Raw genomic sequence first — 22,099 nt, 5'->3', positions numbered from 1 at the left:
TGCAGTGAGCCAAGATTGCGCCATTGCACCCCAGCCTGGGCAACAAAAGTGAAACTCCGTCTCAAAAAAAAATAAAATAAAATAAATAAATAAAAAAAATAACAACAATTAGCAGGACATGGTGGTACATGCCTGTCATCCTAGCTACTTAGGAGGCTGAGGCAGGAGAATCGCTTGAACCTGGGAGGCGGAGGTTGCAGTGAGCCAAGATCGTGCCACTGCACTCCAGCCTGAGCGACAGAGTGAGACTTCATTTCAACAACAACAAAAAAGATCAACCACATCTGGCTCACTGTTTTGTGCTGAGGCTAGATCGAATGCCATGCCAAGAAGCATGGGCCTTATAATAATTAAAATCAACATTAAAAAATAAACAGGCTGGCTGTGGTGGCTCATAGCTGTAATCTTAGTACTTTGGGAGACTGAGGCAGGAGGATCACTTGAGCCCAGGCGTTCAAGACCAGTCTGGGCAACATAGTGAGACCCCCATCTCTACAAAAAAATATTTTTAAAAATCAGCCTGGCGTGGTGGTGCACACCTGTATTCCCAGCTACTCAGGAGACTGAGCTGGGAGGATCACTTTGAGCCCAGGAATTTGAGGTTACAGTGAGCTGTGATGATCACACCACTGCACTTGAGCCTAAATGACAGAGCAAGATTCTGTCTCTTAAGAAAAAAAGTAAAAATAGGCCAGGGACGGTGGCTTACCCCTGTAATCCCAGCACTTTGGGAGGCCGAGGCATGCAGATCACGAGGTCAGGAGATCGAGACCATCCTGGCTAATGTGAAACCTCGTCTCTACTAAAAATACAAAAAATTAGCCGGGCGTTGTGGTGGTCACCTGTAGTCCTAGCTACTCAGGAGGCTGAGGCAGGAGAATCACATGAACCCGGGAGGCGGAGCTTGCAGTGAGCCGATATCATGCCACTGCACTCCAGCCTGGGCGACAGAGCGAGACTCCGTCTCAAAAAAAAAAAACAACAACAAAAAAATGTATATAAAGTAAAAATGGAAAACACACTAGCAGTGTGTTTATACCATTGAATATCCTGCACCACTGTTGTGGGCACTACACAAAAAATAGGAAAAAATGTGATGATGAGCTGAACGAATTGAGATGAGGGTTTTGGGAATGGAAAAGAGGAGTGATGGAATGGAAAAGAGGAGTGGGAATGGAAAAGAGGGAATACAGGTGTGCACCACCACTCCAGGCTGATTTTTAAAAATATTTTTTTGTAGAGATGAGGGTCTCACTATGTTGCCCAGACTGGTCTTACAGATTCTTACAGATTCTTACAGATTTCTTAAAGATTTGGATCTTTTAAATTGGCAAACAGAAAATAAGATTTTTTTTTTTTTTTTTGAGACGGAGTTTTGCTCTTGTTGCCCAAGCTGGAGTGCAATGGTACAATTTCGGCTCACTGCAACCTCCACCTCCCAGGTTTAAGTGATTCTACTGCCTCAGCCTCCCGAGTAGCTAGAATTACAGGCGCCTGCCACCATGCCTGGCTAATTTTTGTGTTTTTAGTAGAGACGGGGTTTCACCATGTTGGCCAGGCTGGGATTCGTGGGAATCTCGAACTCGTGATTTCGTGATCTACCCACCTTGGCCTCCCAAAGTGCTGGGATTACAGGTGTGAGCCACCATGCCCAGCCAGGATTATTCTGAAGTGTTGCAGTTAGGAATTGGAAACATTTTGAACACAGAATATTATCCTAGTCCTTAATATTGAGTGAATGAGGAAGGCAAATTGGAAGGGAGTCTATGTTGAGAAGAAAATTAAATGAGATTTACTTTGAGTGGGGGAGGGGGAGGAAATGTGGAGTTGGAGGAGTGGACAATTGTCAGCTGAGATGCCCAGGTCTAGGAATGAGGCCTCTGGAAACAAGGTCTTGGCCACCTGGAGGAGCTGGGGAGTTGGCAGAGGTGGTCATTTTGCAAGTCACCACAGGGTGGCGCTCTTGGCTGCAGAAGGGGACGTGGTCTGCAGCGCCTTCTGCACTGTAGTGCAGAGTGCAGAGCGTTTTCATCCATCAGAATCCCAGGTCCTAGGAGAGTGAAACGTCTCTTCTCCAGTATTCCAAATAGGGTTCTGAAGCCCCAGAAAGCAGTAATTATGAGCTTACCATGATGAGTAAGAAAGACATCAGTAAATTCCTGCATTCAACTGTAACGTAAATTTATGCACATCATTGTAGCAGTGATTTTATTATCACATTGAAGGGAGCAGCCTAAAAATTCTCACTGATCCCTTTCCTCACTGTACAATCATCTATTAAAGTTTACTTTAAAATACAAGATGATGTAGGAATTTCTTCTTAAACTCTTACCAAATAAAAATTAAAAGCCATTTATAAATCCATTCAAATAAAATTATTATTCAATTCTTACAGACTTTAAAATTTGCTACCATACATAGCTGTCTTGTGTGTAAAAAGTAACCTGGAAAAGAGACATTTGAGGCTTTTGATTTAAGAGCTATAAATCAGTACTTGGTCTGAAACTGACACCTGATATTAGGCAGGAAGCTTATGTAATTAGGTAGTACTTGTGTGATCTTCCTGTTTGTAACAGTTACAGTCTGAGTAGCCTGTGAATATATTATATAGCTCCTTCCTTGGAGTCTTGTTGAAAAATGAAAGGTCAGTAAGACCAAGATCTCTCAAGTTTGCTGACACTAAGAGGGTACAGACTGTGCCATAGGATCTTAGCCATCCAGGGCACCCTAAGTGTTTCCAAAGTCAAGGTGCTGTTCTGAAACATCCTTCTGAGTGTCGTGTGAGGCTTTAGAATGTTTATATGTGTGGCTTAGAGAAAAAAGGTAGAATGAATACTTTGTAAAAAGCTTTAAGATGAAATAACAATTAAAGGTATATAAAATCTTTGTTTTTAATCCTTATTTGAGGACCATTACATACGCAATATGCTTGTGACCCTCCCTGAAGTTGGCCATTTTCAGTGAATACATTTAAATAAAAATCTCAAGTTAGGACCTGTCAATTTGGAAAGACTTCATTAACTGACACTTCCATGTGGTTCTTTGCTTAAGTAGCTTTCATAAAGTGATGCTAGTGCCTTTATATCTCACACTTCCAGGCACTTCACAGGCTATCTCCTTCAGGGACAGTGTGCTGTTGCTTTTAATCCTACCACCTGGTATACCTGGATGGATAGGTGGATGAATGAGTGTTAATTTCCCATTTTCTTTTTCTTTTCTTTTTTTTTTTTTGAGACGGAGTCTCGCTCTGTCACCCAGGCTGGAGTGCAGGGGTGCGATCTCGGCTCACTGCAAGCTCCGTCTCCTGGGTTCATGCCATCCTCCTGCCTCAGCCTCCAGAGCAGGTGGGACTACAGGTGCCCAACACCACGCCCAGCTAATTTTTTGTATTTTTAGTAGAGACGGGGTTTCACCATGTTAGCCAGCGGTCTTGATCTCCTGACCTCGTGATCCGCCTGCCTCGGCCTCCCAAAGTGCTGGGATTACAGGCATGAGCCACCGCGCCCGGCCTAATTTCCCATTTTCACGTAGAAAATAAAACTATAAAAGAGCAATAAAATCCGGAAGTTCAGAGAGTACCAGTTGCCTTTAGGATGTAACTAAGTCTTTCCTTTTACTAAGAGTGAGGTAAGACGTTCAGCCTGCCCCACAGTAATCCTCCCTTTCCTTTGGACTCCTGGTATATGTGGTCCCTGTTCTGGGGGTGGAGGAGGTGAGAGAGGTGAGCACATTGTTTATCTGTGTATGCTCTGCGGGTATCAAGGTCAATCTTCTTGAATAAATGGTTATTGAGGTATTTTGAGTTTCTGTGCTTTTGCCAGATGTGCTCAGCAAATTGTTTGTTATAAACATACTTTATCTCTCGTACTAGGAAGTGTTTCATTTCAGAATCGTAGCTGTATGTTTGGTAAGAGCCTCTGGATTTTGAAGAATACTTTGCTGTTGCAGTTTTTGTTGTTAGAGAAGGGGTCTGTGTTGCCCAGGCTGATGCTGAATTCCTGGGCTCAAGCAGTTTTTCTACCTAGGCCTCCCCAATTGCTGGGATTACAGGCATGAGCTACTGTGCCAGGCACTATTGCGATTTTGTGGGGTTTTTCTATATCCGCACTTAGATCTTTTATTTTATTTTAGGTCCTACTGCTCTGTTGGCTCATGAAATAGGTTTTGGAAGTAAAGTTACCACACACCCTCTTGCTAAAGACAAAATGATGAATGGTGGTAAGTATATGCTTGTTTTTGTTTGTTTGTTTGTTTTTTGAGACAGAGTCTTGCTCTGTCGCCCAGGCTGGAGTGCGGTGGTGTGATCTTGACTCACTGCAACCTCCACCTCCCCGGTTCAAGCGATTCTCCTATCTCAGCCTCCTGAGTAGCTGGGATTACAGGCGCATGCCATCACGCCCAGCTAATTTTTGTGTTTTTAGTAGAGATGGGGTTTCACCATGTTGGTCAGGCTGGTCTCGAACTTTTTTTTGAGACAGAGTCTCGCTCTGTCACCCAGGCTGGAGTGCAATGGCGCATTCTCCGCTCACTGCAACCTCCGCCTCCTGGGTTCAAGCGATTCTTCTGCCTCAGCTTCCTGAGTAGCTGGGATTACAGGTGCGCCCCACCACGCCTGGCTAATTTTTGTGTTTTTTAGCAGAGATGGGATTTCTCCATGTTGATCATGCTGGTCTTGAACTCCTGATCTCGTGATCCACCACCTCAGCCTCTCAAAGTGCTGGGATTACAGGTGTGAGCCACCACGCCCGTCCTTGAACTCTTGACCTCGTGATCTGCCTGCCTCAGCCTCCCAAAGTGCTGGGATTACAGGCGTGAGCCACCACGCCCGGCCCATATGCTTGTTTTTTTTTTTGTTTGTTTGTTTTTTTTGAAATGGAGTCCCTCGCTCTGTTGCCCAGGCTGGAGTGCAGGGGCACGATCTCGGCTTATTGCAACCTCCGCCTCCCAGGTTCAAGGGATTCTCCTGACTCAGCCTCCCAAGTAGCTGGGATTACAGGCATCCGCCACCACAAGTTTTTTGTTGACTGGGCACAGTGGCTCCCGCCTGTAATTCCAATACTTTGGAAGACTGAGGCGGGTGGATCACTTGAGCCCAGGGGTTTGAGACCAGCCTGGGCAATGTGGTGAAACGCCATCTCTACTAAAAATACAAAAAACATTAGCCAGGCGTAGTGATGCACACTGGTAGTTGGAACTGCTCAGGAGGCTAAGGTGGAATGATAGCTTAAGCCTGGGAAGTCAAAGCTGTGGTGAGCTGTGATCTCACCACTGCACTCCAGCCTGGGGAACAAAGCAAGACCCTATCTCAAAAAAATAAAAAAAGTTTCTTGTATAACTATAGAAGTTTATCTATATACATACTATCCTTTTTATTTTAACTAAAATGAGATCTACTAAATGTATTGTTCTGCAGCTTGCTTTTTTTTAACTTAACATTATATCTTATGTTATCTTTTAACAGCACATGTAGATTTAGATTTGCTTCGTCCTCGTTAAGTGCAGCTGCTAGTCCACTGTTAGAATGTGCCGTGCTGTGTGTAACCTTCTCCTGGGGGTGGGCGTGGAGGTGGTTTTCTGCTTTTGCCCTTGTAAACCATGCCGTAATGAACATCCTTGAATGCTGTTGTGAGCATATCTCAGCTCCTTTTTAAAAGTGATGCACTTTTCATTATACTGCATGTTTTTTAATTACTAAACTTTATTTTTTTAGAGCAGTTTTAGGTTCACAGCCAAATTCCTGTCTACCTTCACCCACTATCCACTCCCCAGCCACCCGCCCCTGGCCATGCATAGTGTCCCCTACTATCAACATCCTGCACCAGAATCTGCACCCACGTTGACACATCATCATCCAGAGTCCATAGTTTACGTGAGGGTTCTGTCTTGCTGTTGTACATTCTACATACACTTACATTTGATCCAGAGCAGTGTTTTCCTGAAAATCCATGGTTTGTTAATTTATTTAATTTATTTGAGACAGAGGCTTGCTCTGTCACCCAGGCTGGAGTGCAGTGGTGTGATCTCAGTTCATTGTAACATAACCTCCATCTCTTGGGATCAGGCAATCCTCTCACCTCAGCCTCCCAAGTAGCTGGAACTATGGGCATGAACCACCACACTTGGCTAATTTTTAAATTTTTTTGTAGAGACAGGGTCTAACTATATTGCACAGTCTGGTCTTGAACTCCTGGCCTCAAGCAATCCTTCTGGCTTGGCCTCTCGAAGTACTAGGATTATAGATGTGAGCCACTGTGCCCTGCTCATGGTTTCATTTTAGTTGCTAGAAAGATACTGTGTTATCATTATAACTATCTGAAAATTGGTACTTTTTGCCGGGCGCAGTGGCTCACGCCTGTAATCCCAGCACTTGGGGAGGCCAAGGCGGGTGGATCACGAGGTCAGGAGATCGAGACCATCCTGGCTAACACGGTGAAACCTCATCTCTACTAAATATACTAAAAAAATTAGCCAGGCGTGGTGGCTGGCGCCTGTAGTCCCAGCTACTTGGGAGGCTGAGGCAGGAGAATGTCATGAGCTGGGGAGGTGGAGCTTGTAGTGAATGGAGATCGCTCCACTGCACTCCAGCCTGGGCAACAGAGCAAGACTCCGTCCCAAAAAAAAAATAATAATAATTAGTACTTTTTTAAAAAGGCTCTGGTTTCTGGGCATTTTAAATGTAGGAATTTAGTTTACTTTAAGCTCATGGAAGGATTTTAGAGGGTTGAAAGAAGTAGAAAGAACAGAACTGGGCTCCCTTTGTGATGTCTTCAGAGAGAAGACTCAAGCAGAGCACCCTCCTGCACTACCTGAAGGGGCACCTGTTGCATCTGTTTTCCTTTAGTGCCTCAAAAACATTGAGTTTGGTCAGGCATAGAAAAACATCAGATTGTTGATGCTCACACTCGGAGTTGACAAAGCACGTTCCCCTGCGTTATCTTGGTGGAGCTTCCTGGTCCCCAGTGCCCAGCAAGGCAGGTGGCATCGTCCTGGCTTCACAAACAAGGAGAGGAGAGACTGAGGCCAGATCTCAAGCCCAGCCCTCTGCCTTGCATCCAGTTTTGCCTTCCTGCCCCTGCCCTGCTCTGTGGTAGCAAAAGGCTCCCACACACATTTAAGTTACCAGGTGTTGGATTTAGTCAGTAACCTCTATTATAAGAAGTGGATACTTGAAATGTCTACCCCTTCAGGACACTTTGAGAGGTAGGGCTGCAGGCATCACCTGGGAGTCTGCTCTGGGTGAGGCCCTTGTCCTCATTGTGAACTTGAAAGATCAGTGTGACAGTTTCTCCTCAGATAAGCAATCCCATCTGAAGGCCATAGTCTTTTGTCTTTTTTCTTGTTTTTGGTAGATTCAGGGTCTTACTGTGTTGCCCAGGCGGTACTTAAACTCCTGGGCTCAAATGACCCTCCCACTTTGCTCTCCCAAAGTGCTGTAATTACAGGTGTGTGCTACCAGCCCCAGTCCCCATAATCTTTTAATTCCTCTGTTTTTAGAATAAGTTGGTTATAAGTGTAATGTGTGATTCCGTTTCTCATTTGTCCACTGTTTGATGGCATCCGCATGCCTGGTCCCATACCTGACCACTGAAGAGCAGGGTTTCTGGAGCCTGGCATCTTGGGGTGGCCCTCAGCTTCCCTACTCACTGTGGGAGGTTTCCTTAGTTTCTCCGAGCCTGTTTCCTCATCCGTTGCCTGAGGATAAACCTGCTTCCGGATTGTTGGTGAAAAAACTGCCCTCACCTAGCCTCTGTAACGCCACTGCATGCCACCACTGCTGAGTACTGTTTGTTTTCTAGGTTGATGTCATTCTCATTTTACCAAAAAGTGAAGCTCTGAGAGGTCAGACAGCCACCAAATGGCAGACCTGGGATTTGAACCCAGAACTCTGCTCAGGGGTCAACCGAATGTTCCCCAAAGGCCAGGTGGTAAATATTGCAGGCTTTCTGGGACTTCAGCTCTCTGGCAGCTACTCCACTGTTGCAGCTCCACAATAGCTACAGACAGTACTAAAAACGCAGGGTGGCTTTGTGCCAGTGAAGCTGCATTTGCAAAAACAGGCAGTAACCTGGCCTTGGCCCTGACTCGTAGTTGCTGACCTGTGTCCTGTGCCCTCCCATTGTCTTTTTTTTTGAGGTGGAGTCTCGCTGTGTTATCCAGGCGCTCACTGCGCTCACTGCAAGCTCCGCCTCCCAGGTTCACGCCATTCTCCTGCCTCAGCCTCCCAAGTAGCTGTGACTACAGGCTCCCGCCACCACGCCTGGCGTATTTTTTGTATTTTAAGTAGAGATGGGGTTTCACCGTGTTAGCCAGGATGGTCTCCATATCCTGACCTTGTGATCCGCCTGCCTCGGCCTCCCTGGGATTACAGGCGTGAGCCACCGCGCCCAGCCCCCCAATTTTTTTTTTTTTTTTTTGAGACGGAGTCTTGCTCTCTCACCCAGGTGAAGTGTAGTGGCGTATCTCAGCACACTGCAACCTCTGCCTCCCGGGTTCAAGTGATTCTCCTGTCTCAGCCTCCTGAGTAGCTGTAATTACAGGCACCGGCCACCAGGTCCAGCTAATTTTTTTTTTTTTGTATTTTTTAGTAGAGACAGGGTTTCACCATGTTGGTCAGGCTGGTCTCCAAATCCTGACCTCAGGTGATCCACCTGCCTTGGCCTCCCAGAGTGTTGGAATTACAGGCATGAGCCACCGCGCCTGGCTTCCCATTGCTTTTTCTCTGAAGAGTCTTTAAGACTTGGAGTCTGGTTTAAATAAATAAAGAAATAAAAATCAATGCCTTCTGCTGGTTGGAATGGGAAGTGTAAAATCTGAATTCACTATAGGGTCACAGTTCCACCCTAAAGTTTGCACAGTGCCTTCCTGGCGCTGACGGGGTGCGTGTTCTGTCTTCGCCACTAGGTGGATGCAGGTGGCAACCTTAAACCTTTTGCTTTTCCTGGTAAAAAGTCTGACAAGAACCGTAGAACCTTTAAGCATATTTAACCAGTTTAAACACTATTTGCACTGTTTTAGCCACAAAGATACTGTTCAGTGAACCATTTACAGTTGTGCCTTGTGTTGTCCCACTCTCAGCTGTGCATCTCACCGTCGCTCTGGAAGACCTAGCCCAGCCAGTTTCTAGGTTAGCATTTGAAATGGTCTTGGCCTGGTTTAACCATCAGTAAATGAGGCCAGATTATGATAAACCTTTTCCCCTCAAGCTAGGGATCCTCTTTTTCTCTACAATAGTTAAATTGGAATTTTTAAATGTACTCTATTCATTTATTTTGGTGGGTGACCTGATTTTTAAAATTTTTTAGATTAGTCAAGCACAGTAGTGAGAAGAGGAGAAAGAGAACAAGGAGTAACTGCCTGTGAACGATCAATTGAGATAACTCACTGCCTTCGACCGGCAGTGGCTTGGTTTCTAATGACAGTAAGACAAGTTCCTGTAGCCGTTGTTAATCTCCTTGGAAAAGAAATGAACATTGTGTGGTTTCAAAAGCTCATTAATACAGCAGAAGCACTCTGCTTCTGTTTGAAGGGAGGTTTTCGGATGAATTTTTATGTGTGTTCATTGAACAGACGTTTCCTAAGCTCCTCCTTAGTACCTGGCACTGGGAACAGAAGAAGGAAGAAGAGAAAGCTGTGTTTCGGGGTGTTCTCAGGTCTGCACTGAGCTCTAGTGGCCAGAGGCGCCCGCTTGCCTGTGTGGCTGGTGCATCAGGATAGAGCAGGAGTTCACAGAGGAGCTTTGTCGCTCCCCCTCTGCTAAATCTGTTCTGTGTTCCCACATCACTAAGTGGCGTCGCCATCATCCAGTCACCTGGGATAGGCAGCTGGGAGTCATCCTTGGAGCCTCCTCACCTAGGCCTTCATTTCAAACCTCCATTTCCTCTGGATCACTGTCACCAGCTTCGTGTAGGCACCACCAGCTTCTACCCAGACAGCAGGTTCCTTTCCATCTCCCTTCTGGTCCCAGCCCAGTCTCTGTGCAAAGGCCGGATCGTAGAGGGCTCCATGCCCCGTGACATGGAGTTCAGCGTGACCTTCAGGTGCTGGAGAGAGTTGGCAAGGGCTTTCCCTGGGGAACTGGCTGTGCCCTGCTTCGCACTCTGGAGAGAGAGCTTTGGGTGCTGAGCATGGGTTGAAGGAGTGCACAGCCAGAAGGGAGAGCTGTAATCATGCAGAGATCCTTCCTCTTTAAAGCAGGGGACAGGTGGAGAAAGGAGATCAGTTGAGAATGGTGTTTGGTGCCTTTGACCTCACACTTCAGGGGTGCCTCTTGTGTGCCATGGATATCATTGGCCAGACAGGGACTGATGAAGGCCCAGCCCTTTTAAAGAGTAAGCAATAAACAAGGAAATGAAATGTTTATAGATTGTGATAGATTGTATCAATGCTGGGAGGGCAGTAAATAGGATGCGGTGATAGAGTCAACAGAGGAACATAATTTGGGGAGATGGGGGTGGTCACAGATACCCTCTCTGAGGGATTTTTGTTGATGCTGAAACCAAAGGGGCAAGAAACTGGGAAGAACTGGTCTGTGGGTGAAGGGAGCAGCCCTTGAGCTCATCCTGGAGCAGGAGAGAACCTATTGTATTCAGTAAGGGAAGCTCCAGGTGGGAGAGTGGTAGGGATGGGTGTAGCAGGAGAGGTTAGGCTCTGTGTGCAGTGGAGAAGCTGGTGACTACCTGCTGTGGAGGGGCAGAGCTCAGGGCATCCATGCTTAAGAATCCCAGTTTTGATGTTATATTTGCCAAGAAATAGCCAACTGGTTGGCACAGGGGTGGGGGGATGCAGAAGGAAAGTAGTCCTTGAGAGTGAATGTGCTTTCTACCTGCACACGCACACACGCATGCATACCCGCCTCCATTGTGTTGTGCTGTGGTTGTTTTTGAGGCATCAGAGGGTGTGCGTGCCTCCACATGTTGATCAGGGTGGCTTCTGCCTTCAGCATTGCCGCATCCCCTCACCCTTCCGCCGGCACTTCAGAATTGACACTGGAGCTTTGTTGTAGAATAGTGATGTGAGTAACTGTCATTCACTGACATCTCCCCCAACACTTAAAGTCTTAGCAGCTGCATTTAACTTACACATATTTGTTTCATTCTAACAGTGGTTTCTCTCACCCTTTGCTCTGCAGTTTTAAAAATACTCTTGTAGGGGGCTTCTGAGAGCTTGGAGTGCCAAGTAAATGTTTTTGAATGGCTAGCCTACAGGTTGGGTTTATATGCTGTCATAGTGAATTGGTAAGTAATCGTCTTTTTCATCACATAGCCCATTAGGATGTCACCTTTTCTGTTTCTACTTTGCAGGTCATTACACCTACTCTGAGAATCGTGTGGAAAAGGACGGCCTGATTCTTACAAGCCGGGGGCCTGGGACCAGCTTCGAGTTTGCACTTGCAATTGTTGAAGCCCTGAACGGCAAGGAGGTGGCGGCTCAAGTGAAGGCTCCACTTGTTCTTAAAGACTAGAGCAGTGAACTGTGACGATCACTTAGAGAAACAGGCCATTAGGAATCCATTCTCACTGTGTTCGCTCTAAACAAACAAAACAATGGTAGGTTAATGTGTTCAGAAGCGGCTGTTACTACTGCTTTTGTGGAAGTATAGTTGTGAAGTCACAACTACACAGAGATTTCTCAGCCTACAAATTGTGTCTATACATTTCTAAGCCTTGTTTGTAGAATAAACAGGGCATTTAGCAAACTACTGATCATTCCTTGTTTTGTCCCTCATTTCTTTTGTGAAATTAAATTCCGTATCACCTTCATTTGTAGCTCTTAACTCTCCATATAGCACTGAAATAGAAGAACAGTGAACACATTTTACACAGCAAGGAGGAAAGGCATACAAGCAGAATTATAAGAGGCTTATGATTTTCTCTGCTTATTAGCTGTGTGTTTTTAATGTGCTATTTAAAAATACCTATGAGGGCTGGGTGTGGTGGCTCATGTCTGTAATCCCAGCACTTTGGGAAGCCGAGCCAGGAGGAGTGCTTGAGGGTAGGAGTTCAAGACCAGCCTAGGCAACATAGCAAGTCTCCGTCAGTCCCAGCTACTTAAGAGCCTGAGGTGAGAGGATCACTTGAACCCAGGAGATCAAGGCTGCAATGAGCTATGATCACACCACTGAACTCCAGCCTGGGTGACACAGCAAGACCCTGTCTCCAAAAAAACAAAAAGAAAAAAGAAAAAAAAATTGGTTGTACTGGTGAATTTTATACACTAGTTCCTTTTTCCATTATGGAAAGAGTCCTTGGATAAAAACTTTTCAAGGTTAGCCCAACATCTCTTTTCCCTTCCCCAGGTAATAGCACCCAGCATTCCTTGTGAACCACTGAGTTCCTCCTGGGTGGGCACATGACCTAGACCCAGCCAGTCAGAGCCCTGTTTACCACCGGCCGTGTGACCCAGGTGAGCTCAGTCAGTCCACAAGACTCCATCTGAGGGTCTCATAGCTGCTGTACTCTCTCTGCTGGAGTGGCCGAGGGGATATGCTGGTAACCCGGAGCACTGGCAGCTTTCTCGTCACTGGCTGCTTGGGAGGGCCCTCAGGCTGTGGGTGGCTGACCCTGGTCCAGAATGCTGGGCAGATGTTAACTTTTACAATGCAAACACACATGTAATTGTCTATTTTAGTAAGCGCTTTAACAGATGATAATGCTAAGGGAGAGAAGAGTTACATGGTGGGGAGTGGGGAGGGAGGCTTCTGAGGAAGTGACATTTCAGGTGTGGAGTAGGAGCAGAGCTTAGGTTTTCATTCCTTCCCCAGCTGTGTGCTCAGTACCTACTGTGTGCCAACTGCTGTTCCTGGTATTGGGAATATGCCAGGGAGAAACACAGCCTTTGTCCTTGGGGAGCTTATATTGTGGGCACCGGAGAGAGAGGAAAGCACATACTCAAATACCCACATTCTATGAAGAAAATGAAGAAGGGTAAGGAGGCAGTGACAGGGGAATTGTATGATAGGAAGCAAAGGCCTCTCCAAAAAGACATCTTAGTGAGAATCTGAGGACTTTTGGGTGTGAAAGAGACAAGTAGGTATCTGTTCAGAGCGTACCAGGCAGCAGGAGCAGGGAGGGGTGGGTTATTGGAGGTATACAGTAGGAAGTGAAGTTGGAGAGGTAGCCAGGGCCATGGCGAGGGGTCAAGAGAGAGACAGCCACCAGAGAGAGACCTGACCCACCTAGTTCAAAGACCGGCCCCGCTGAGAAGAGACCCTTCTGGAGCAGGCGTGCAGGCGGCGGGATGCCGAGGCCAGTCAGGTGGCAGCGTTGGGCATCCACTTGCTGTGAGAGGGTGTCCGGGACAACCCCCACTTTTTTTTTTTTTTTGAGACAGAGGCTTGCTCTGTTGCCCAGGCTGGAGTGCGGTGGTGTGATGCTCTTGGCTCACTGCAACCTCCACCTCCCAAGTTGAAGGGGTTTTCTTGCCTCAGCCTCCCGAGTAGCTGGGATTACAGATGTGCATCACCATGCCTAGCTAATTTTTGTATTTTTGGTAGCAATGGGGTTTTGCCGTGTTGGTCAGGCTGGTCTCAAACTCCTGGCCTCAAGTGATCCACCTGCCTCAGCCTCCCAAAGTGCTGGGATTACAGGCATGAGCCACTGCGCCCAGCCACAGCCCCCACATTTCCTGACTTGAACACAGATCATGTGGAGATTTCAATGTCCTGAATTTGTGAAGGAGTCCTTGGGGTAGGGGCTGGGATGAATTTAGAGTTCAGATTGGTGAATATGAGGTAAAGTACACTTTTGTTGTTTTTTTCTTCAGAGACAGGGTCTCACTCTGTCGCTCGGGCTGGAGTGCAGTGTCTCGGTCTCGGCTCACTGCAACCTCTGCCTCCTGGCTTCAAGCAATTCTCCTGCCTCAGCCTCCTGAGTAGCTGGGACTACAGGCACGCGCCACTGTGCCCAGCTAATTTTTAGTATTTTTTGTAGAGATGGGGTTTCACTATGTTGCCCAGGCTGGTCTCAAACTCATAGCCTCAAGTGATCCGCCTGCCTCGGTCTCCCAAAGTGCTGGGATTACAGGCATGAGCCACCGTGCCTGGCCTTGTTTTTTTTGAGACAGGGTCTCTCTCTGTTGCCCAGACTGTAGTGTGGTGGTGCAACTATGGCTCACTGCAGCCTGGACCTCCCCAGCTCAAGTGATCCTCGTGCCTTAGCCACCCAAGTAGCTGTGACTACAGGCACACGCCACCGTGTCCAGCTAGTTATTTTTTTGTAGAGATAGAGTCTCACTATGTTGCCCAGGCTGGTCTCAAACTCCTGGGCTCAAGTGATCCTTCTAACTCAGCCTCCCAAGTGCTAGGATTACAGCACGAGCCACTGTGCCCAGCCCACTTTTAATAAGGAAAGAAAACTGGATACCTGCTGTTTGTTTAGTGGATACCTGCTATTTGTTTTGTTTGTTTGTTTGAGACGGAGTCTCTCTTTGTCTCCCAGGCTGAAGTCCAATGAATGGCCCTATCTCAGCTCACCGCAACCTCCACCTTTCAAGTTCAAGCAATTCTCCTGCCTCAGGCTCCCAAGTAGCTGGGATTACAGGTGCCCGCCACCATGCCCAGCTAATTTTTGCATATTTAGTAGAGACTGGGTTTCACTACATTGGCCAGGCTGGTCTTGAACTACTGACCTCAGGTAATCTGTCCGCCTCAGCCTTCCAAAGTGCTGGGATTACAGGCATGAGCCACCGCGCTTGGCAGATACCTGCTATTTGAAAGTCACAGGCTGGGCGCAGTGGCTAACGCCTGTAATCCCAACACTTTGGGAGGCCAAGGCAGGTGGATCACAAGGTCAGGAGTTCAAGACCAGCCTGACTAAGATGGTGAAACCCTGTCTCTACTAAAAACTACAAAAATTAGCCGGGCATGGTGGCAGACGCCTGTAATTCCAGCTACTTGGGAGGCTGAGGCGGGAGAATCGCTTGAACCCGGGCAGCAGAGGTTGTAGTGAGCCAAGATCACGCCACCGCACTCCAGCCTGGGTAACAGAGTAAGACACCGTCTCAAAAAAAGAGAAAAAGTCAAATTGATGATCTGAAAACCATTTATTACTAATAGTGAACATCCGTAAACTCTCTCAAGTTTGCTAGGTGTTTTGCCAGCATCCCTTACCTCTGAAATTTAGAGATATCTACAGGAAGGGAGATATTGAAAGGAATTGGCTCTTTGAGTTTTTGTGCCCTCAGGGAAGCAGGAAAAGGTGTTTCTAGATGAGCATTTCTCAAAGAGCATCTCTAAGAGAAATCACTGTTATCAGAGCCCAGGCATTGCAGTGAAGATTTACTTCCCTTTCCCTGACAGTGTTTGGGATGGGGGGGATCCCGGAACCAGCTTTATCTAAACCTTGGGCTTTTTCTGGTCCTTATTGAATGACTAGCTTTTGGCATGTTGATAACATTTTTAAAACCTCTACCCTCTCTTATCTGCCTGCTTCTTTCCCAGGCTGAACAAAATTGCTTCCTAACTTCTAGTAAGTTAATGGGGAGGGGACAAACAAAAATTGGGAACTTAAGTGGGAGGGGCGCTATCTACAGTTGAAAAGTGACCTGGAGTCAGAATTCAGATGTGTGGCAGTTGGCTTGACTGTGCTCCTCCTGAGTTGGGGGTGAGGGTAGGGGGTCTCTGCCATCTTAGACTTACTGTCTCTAAGCTGTTTTGAGAGCCCAAGTGGCCTGCCCAAGACACCGGGAGAGTTAGGAAGAAGACCTAAAACTTCCTCTTGCAGGAGGAGCACTGGAGCCTCCAACTAGCTCCAGGCCACAGCTTGCCCCACTGAGCAAGGGGCAGCCAGGTGCCCATTAACTGAATTCCTGAGGCCAAAGACAGAATGTTGCTCAAGGCCTGTCATGGCCCTGCCCTGCACTTCTGAAGGGAGGTTTGCATCCCAGGTGCCAACTGGTTTAGCAAGGAAGGGGCCGGGCTTACTGACCACCTGCTGTGTGGCCTGCACTGAGCTAGGAGGTTAACTTTGGGGGTTGGAGCTCATCATTTGAAGACATGTTTTTTTGTTTTTGTTTTTGTTTTTGTTTTTTGAGCCAGTCTAGCTCTGTCACCCAGGCTGGAGTGCAGTGGTGCGATCTTGGCTCACTGCAAGCTCCGCCTCCCGGGTTCATGTCATTCTCCTGCCTCAGCTTCCCTATTAGTTGGGATTACAGGCGCCCGCCACCATGCCCAGCTAATTTTTTTGTATTTTTAGTAGAGACGGGGTTTCACCGTGTTAGCCAGGATGGTCTCAATCTCCTGACCTCGTGATCTGCCCGCCTCCGCCTCCCAAAGTGCTGGGAATACAGGCGTGAGCCACCGCGCCCGGCCGATTTTCTTTCACACTTTATACAAAAGGATCAAATTCGATCCAAAATCCCAAGAGGGGTCGCATTCTTCTGCCCCTGCTTTTTCAGTTACCATATCTTCGAGAGTTTCTCTGTACCAGTATGTGGACATTTATGTGCTACATCTCCAACTCTGTCCAACTAGTAACCCTAGAAAGTAGTCATTGGTATCATCCATTACAGAGAAGAAAGTCTTTTTAGAGGTCAAGAGCCTATGCCATAGGATTCATTTCTATAACTGCAACATTAAATGTAAAGTATGATTTTAGTGTAGCCAACTGTATCATCTGAGTCTGCTTACTTACTCTATTCTAGGGTGTTGGTTTCCTAAGAAATGAGGAGGACATTATATTCTCCTGCAGCCAATTCTCCTGCAGAATCATCTGGCTGTTTTTTTTTTTTAAAAAAACACTCTCCCTTTGCCCTTAGTAAGGGGAAGCAGCAGCAGGGACCTGGGCATTCAGGGAGCGCTGGGTGGGTCTGGGTTGCTCTCAGACTCTTCCCTGTTTATTCACTACAGCATCTTCCCTATGCACACAAGGGGTCTGTCAGCACGCTGCAGAGGAAGGGGTTGTTCCTTTTCACGTCTGTGCTGGACACACTCTTCACGGTTCCAGCATGAGGCCCTTCAGGAGTTGGCTCTTTCCCCAGACCCTAGCTTGAGTCCCAAGGCATCCAGGCTGAGGCCATGGGCTCTTGTGGGGCTGAGTGCTAAGGAAGGTCTTTAGCACTGGGAAGAATGTGAATGATGGATTCATCACCATCACCATCACCATTGTCACCATCACCAGCAACATCACCATCTCCATCATCATCAACATCCCCACCGTTGTCACCACCACCACCACCACTGCCATCACTATCACCATCATTACCATCACCTTCACCACAATCACTATCACCATCACCACCCTCACCACCACCATCACCATCACTATCACCATCATTACCATCACCATCACCACAATCACTATCACCATCACCACCCTCACCACCACCATCACCATCAAATCACCATCATCACCATCACCACCACCACCATCACCCTTGCCACTACCATCACCACCACCACTATCATCACCCTCACCACCATCACCCTTACCACCATCACCACCACCATCACCCTTACCACCACCATCACCCTCACCACCACCACCATCACCATCATCACCACCACCATCACCAAGACCACCATTACCCTCACCACCACCACCACCGTCATCACCACCACCATCACCAAGACCACCATTACCCTCACCACCACCACCACCACCACCACCGTCATCACCACCACCATCACCAGGACCACCATCACCCTCACCACCACCACCACCATCACCACCATCATTACCCTCACCACCACCATCATCATCATCACCCTCACCACCACCATCACCATCATTATCACCATCATCATCATCTTTTTCACTTCCTGCAGCTTGCAGGTTCCCAAACAAGTCCTGGATGAGCTGATCAGATGGGATCTTCCCACAGGGCTGCATACCTGCTGGGCCTCAGAAACTCAGCTACTTCACAGAGCTGCTTTATTTTGCTTTGCTGTTTCAATTCAGCATGTGACTACATTCTCAGGTTTTCTTTTTTCTTTTCTTTTTTTTTTTCGAGATGGAGTCTTGCTCTTGTCACCCAGGCTGGAGTGCAATGGCACAATCTCGGCTCACTGCAACCTCCGCCTCCCGGGTTCAAGCGATTCTCCTGCCTCAGCCTCGTGAGTATCTGGGATTAGAGGCATGCACCACCACATTTGGCTAATTTTTATATTTTTACTGGAGACGGGGCCAGGCTGGCCTCAAATTCCTGATCTCGTGATCCACCCACCTCAGCCTCCCAAAGTTCCGGGATTACAGGCATGAGCCATCGCGCCCGGCAAGTATTTTGTTTTTAAATTCAGCCTGCTTCTGGAGGTTTTTACTTGGCTTAAAAATAACATTAGACTTGAAAGTTCATTGTCTTAAAAAATAAAGAAGAAAAGACAACACTGTGGCTAATGGAGGCGCAATCTCCAGACACAAACCTTGGGTTGATGATGGTAAAATCTGAGAGCCTGTGTTGGAAGACAGCAAACAGGAGTGAGATGTTGGCCTCTTTAGATTCCACGTCTTTGCTTCAGTGTTTTTCTTTAAAGCCAAGCAAAGGTAATTAACCCATAACAACTGTGCTTGGTTCAGATTTCTTCTTTCCAGAAGAGAAAAAGATTTCACAAAGTATACTGAAGAGAAAGTTCTGTTTCCTTTTTTTTTTTGAGATGGAGTTTCACTCTTGTTGCCCAGGCTGGAGTGCAATGGTGCAGTCTCGGCTCACTGCAGCCTCCGCCTCCTGGGTTCAAAGGATTCTTCTGCCTCCGTCTCTCAAGTAGCTGGGATTACAGGCACGCACCACTAATTTTTGTAGTTTTAGTAGAGACGGGGTTTCACTATGTTGACCAGGCTGGTCTTGAACTCCTGACCTTAGGTAATCCACCCACCTCGGCCTCCCAAAGTGCTGGGATTACAGGCATGAGCCGCTGCTCCAGGCTGTTTCCCTGTTTTTTAGACCCAGATGGAATGTGGCCTGGCGACAGTCCTGTATTCACCTGATCCTGAAGATTCCTCCCTCCAGCCCTCTGTATCTGTTGTGTGGCGGTCTCAGGCCCTGCCTGCCTGGCGCCTGGGGCCCTACTGTGGTATGTGGTCACAGTCTTACAAAATGCAGAATTCTCTTTATTTGCATTGCTGAGTGACTAGCTGAGGCAGGTAGGGTGACTGGGAGTAAACTTTGTTACAGATAACTTGACAGCCAGGGGTGAGTTAAAGGATGATGGTAATAAAAGGATGGTCAGGCCTCACATTTGGGCTTCAGCAGTAAATCAGTGCAAGAATAAAACTTACAAAGGTCACAGGCAAGAGTGAGATCATCCCCTTTTCTGATACTTGCTTATGCTTCTACATCCCTTATTCAGGAATACCAGCCACTCAGCATGCTTATGAAAGAGTAAATTATCTCCGGATGGTGGATAATACCATAATACCATGTCATTAGTCCAGGAGGCATCTAGCTCAGCGCCACCTGGGTCTTAAAGCACTTAAAAAATGTAATTATACAACAAATACATCAATACCTGTTCATTGGGAAAGACTCAAATGATACATGAATACATAAAGCAAGACTTGAAAGTTCTCTGTTCCGCCCTCCCTCCCCTCCCTCCCCTCCCTTCTCTCCCTCCTCTCCCTCCTCTTCCTTTCCCCAAAGTCCCACTTTGGGGTCTCGCTTCCAGTCTGTTTTCTAGGAATTTACAAATGTGTAACTGTACACATCCACATCCACACACATTATGTTTTGTACATACACAGAGCTGTACATTATTGTCAGTTTTTTAAAAATAAAATAAGGCTGGGCGCAGTGGCTCATGCCTGTAATCCCAGCACTTTGGGAAGCCGAGGTGGGCGGATCACCTGAGGTCGGGAATTAAAGACCAGCCTGGCCAACACGGTGAAACCCCATCTCTACCAAAAAAAAAAAAAATACAAAAATTAGCTGGGCCTGGTGTCTGGCGCCTGAGTTTGTGGTGAGCCGAGATCACACCATTGTACTCCAGCCTGGGCAAAAGGGCAAAACTCCATCTCTAAATAAATAAAATACATAGGATCCTATTGGGTACATTGTTTTGCAAATTGAATTTTTTGAAACAGTATGCCTTAAAAATCTGCTCATGTTCAAGTCCACTTTGTTTATATAAGCATTGAACAGAATGTTATAGTATAACCATACTGTAACTTATTTAACCTTTTTTTTTTTTTTGAGTCTTGCTCTGTCACCCAGGCTGGAGTATAGTGGCGTGATCAAGGCTCACTGCAGCCTCCATTTCCTGGGCTCAGGCCATCCTTTTACCTCAGCCACCTGCCCCTCCACTCACAGTAGCTGGAACTACAGGTACCTGGCACTGCAGGCGCATGCCAGTACACCCGACTAATTTTTTGTATTTTTTTGTAGAGATGAGATCTCACTATGTTGTCCAGGCTGAACTCGAACTCCTGGGCATTCTTCTGTTAATGGATTTCCCCCATTAAATTTTTTTTATTGCAGTAAAGTACATGTAACACGAAATGTACCATCCTAACCGTTGTACGATTTGGTGGTATTAGATACATTCATCCTGTTGTGCAACCATCAGCACCATCCGTCTCCCAAACTCTTTCTCGTCTTGTAAAACTGAGACTCTGTATCCAGTAAACACTAACTTTCCTTTCCCCCTACCCCCAGCCCCTGGCAACCACTTTCTCTCTATGAATGAGACTACCCTCAGTACCTCCTATCCGTGGAATCACATAGTATTTGTCTTTCTGTGACTGGCTTATTTTACTTAGCAAATCATCCTCAATGTCCACGTTGTGGCATGTGTTAGAATTTCCTTTTTTTTTTTTTGAGACCAAGTCTTGCTCTGTTGCCCAGGCTACAGTACAGTGGTGTGATCTTGGCTCACCGCAACTTCCACCTCCCAGGTTCAAGTGATTCTCCTGCCTCAGCCTCCCGAGTAGCTGAGATTACAGGCACACGCCACCACACCCGGCTGATTTTTGTATTATTTTGTACAGACAGGGTTTTGCCATGTTGGTCAGGCTGGCCTCAAACTCCTGACCTCAAATGATCTGCCCACCTTGGCTTCTGAAAGTGCTGGGATTACAGGCGTGAGCCACTGCCCCTGGCCCATAATTTCCTTCCTTTTAAAGGCTGAATCAAATTTAAGTGTATGTATGTTCCACATTTTGCTTATCTTTCATCCCTTTATAGATTCTTGGATTACTTCCACCTCTTAGCTATTGTGAATAATGCTGCTGTTAACATGGTGTCCACAGCTCTTCCAGACCCTGCTTTCTATTCTTTGGGGCACACATGCAGAAGTGGAATTGCTGAATCATGTGGTCGTTCTCATTGTGGTTTTGATTTACATTTTCCTAATGACTAATGATGTGGAGCATCTTTTCATCTACTTATTGGCCATTTGTACATCTTAGAAATGTCTATTCAAGTGCTTTGCCCATTAAAAATTTTTTTCAGGGACTATGCTAATAATCTGTATTGTTCCATTTGTAGTATATGTGCTGCTGAAGCATGCACTTTGCCCAGTTTTGAATCAGGTTTCTGTTGTTGTTGCTGACATGATTTTTTTTTTTTTTTTTTTTGAACAGGGTCTCACTCTGTCTCCCAGACTGGAGTGCAATGGTACAATCTCAGCTCGCTGTAACCTCCACCTCCTGAGTTCAAGCGATTATCCTGCCTCAGTCTCCCATGTAACTGGGATTACAGGCATGTGCCACCATACCTGGCTAATTCTTTGGTATTTTTAGTAGAGATGGGGTTTCATCATGTTGGCCAGGCTGGTCTCAAATTCCTGGCCTCAAGTGATTGCTTGCCTCAGCTGCCCAAAGTGCTGGGATTACAGATGTGAGCCACTATGGTTGACCCACACATAAGTCAACTTTAATGTTTTTCAATAAAGTTTTGTAATTTCCCCATTAAGGGTTTACACATCTTTTGGATTTATTGTTAGGTATTATTAGGTCTGTCTTTTTTTTTTTCGCTTTCTTTTTTCCTTTCTCTCTTTTTTTTTTCCTCGTTTCTTTTTTTCTTTCTTTCTCTTTCTCTTTCCTTTTTTCTTTCCTTTCTTTCTTTCTTTCTTTCTCTCTCTCTCTCTCCCTTTCCTTCCTTCCTTCCTTCCTTCCTTCCTTCCTTTCTTTCTTTCCTTTCTTTCTTTTCTCTTTCTCTCTCTTTCCTTCCCTCC

At 46.6% G+C, this 22,099-nt stretch overlaps 1 protein-coding gene across 3 annotated transcripts in view; it reads left to right on the top strand.

The window, feature by feature from the left end:
- The window catches only part of PARK7 (Parkinsonism associated deglycase), a 32,541-nt gene extending 20,843 nt beyond the window's left edge, over positions 1-11,698 (top strand). For all 3 annotated transcript variants that reach the window (XM_017856058.1, XM_017856056.1, XM_017856057.1), the window contains exons 6-7: positions 4,132-4,218; positions 11,301-11,698. In XM_017856058.1, coding sequence (XP_017711547.1) covers positions 4,132-4,218; positions 11,301-11,461 — 248 coding nt within the window. In that variant the 3' untranslated portion in view covers positions 11,462-11,698. The remainder of the gene's footprint in view (positions 1-4,131; positions 4,219-11,300) is intronic.
- Positions 11,699-22,099: the final 10,401 nt, after the last annotated feature.

The sequence above is a fragment of the Rhinopithecus bieti genome, unplaced genomic scaffold (genome assembly GCF_001698545.2).
Source record: "Rhinopithecus bieti isolate Rb0 unplaced genomic scaffold, ASM169854v2 scaffold_40368, whole genome shotgun sequence".
In the NCBI taxonomy this organism is placed as follows: domain Eukaryota; kingdom Metazoa; phylum Chordata; class Mammalia; order Primates; family Cercopithecidae; genus Rhinopithecus; species Rhinopithecus bieti.
Note: the sequence above shows the minus strand (reverse complement) of the source record. Positions and strands in the feature narration are given on the sequence as shown.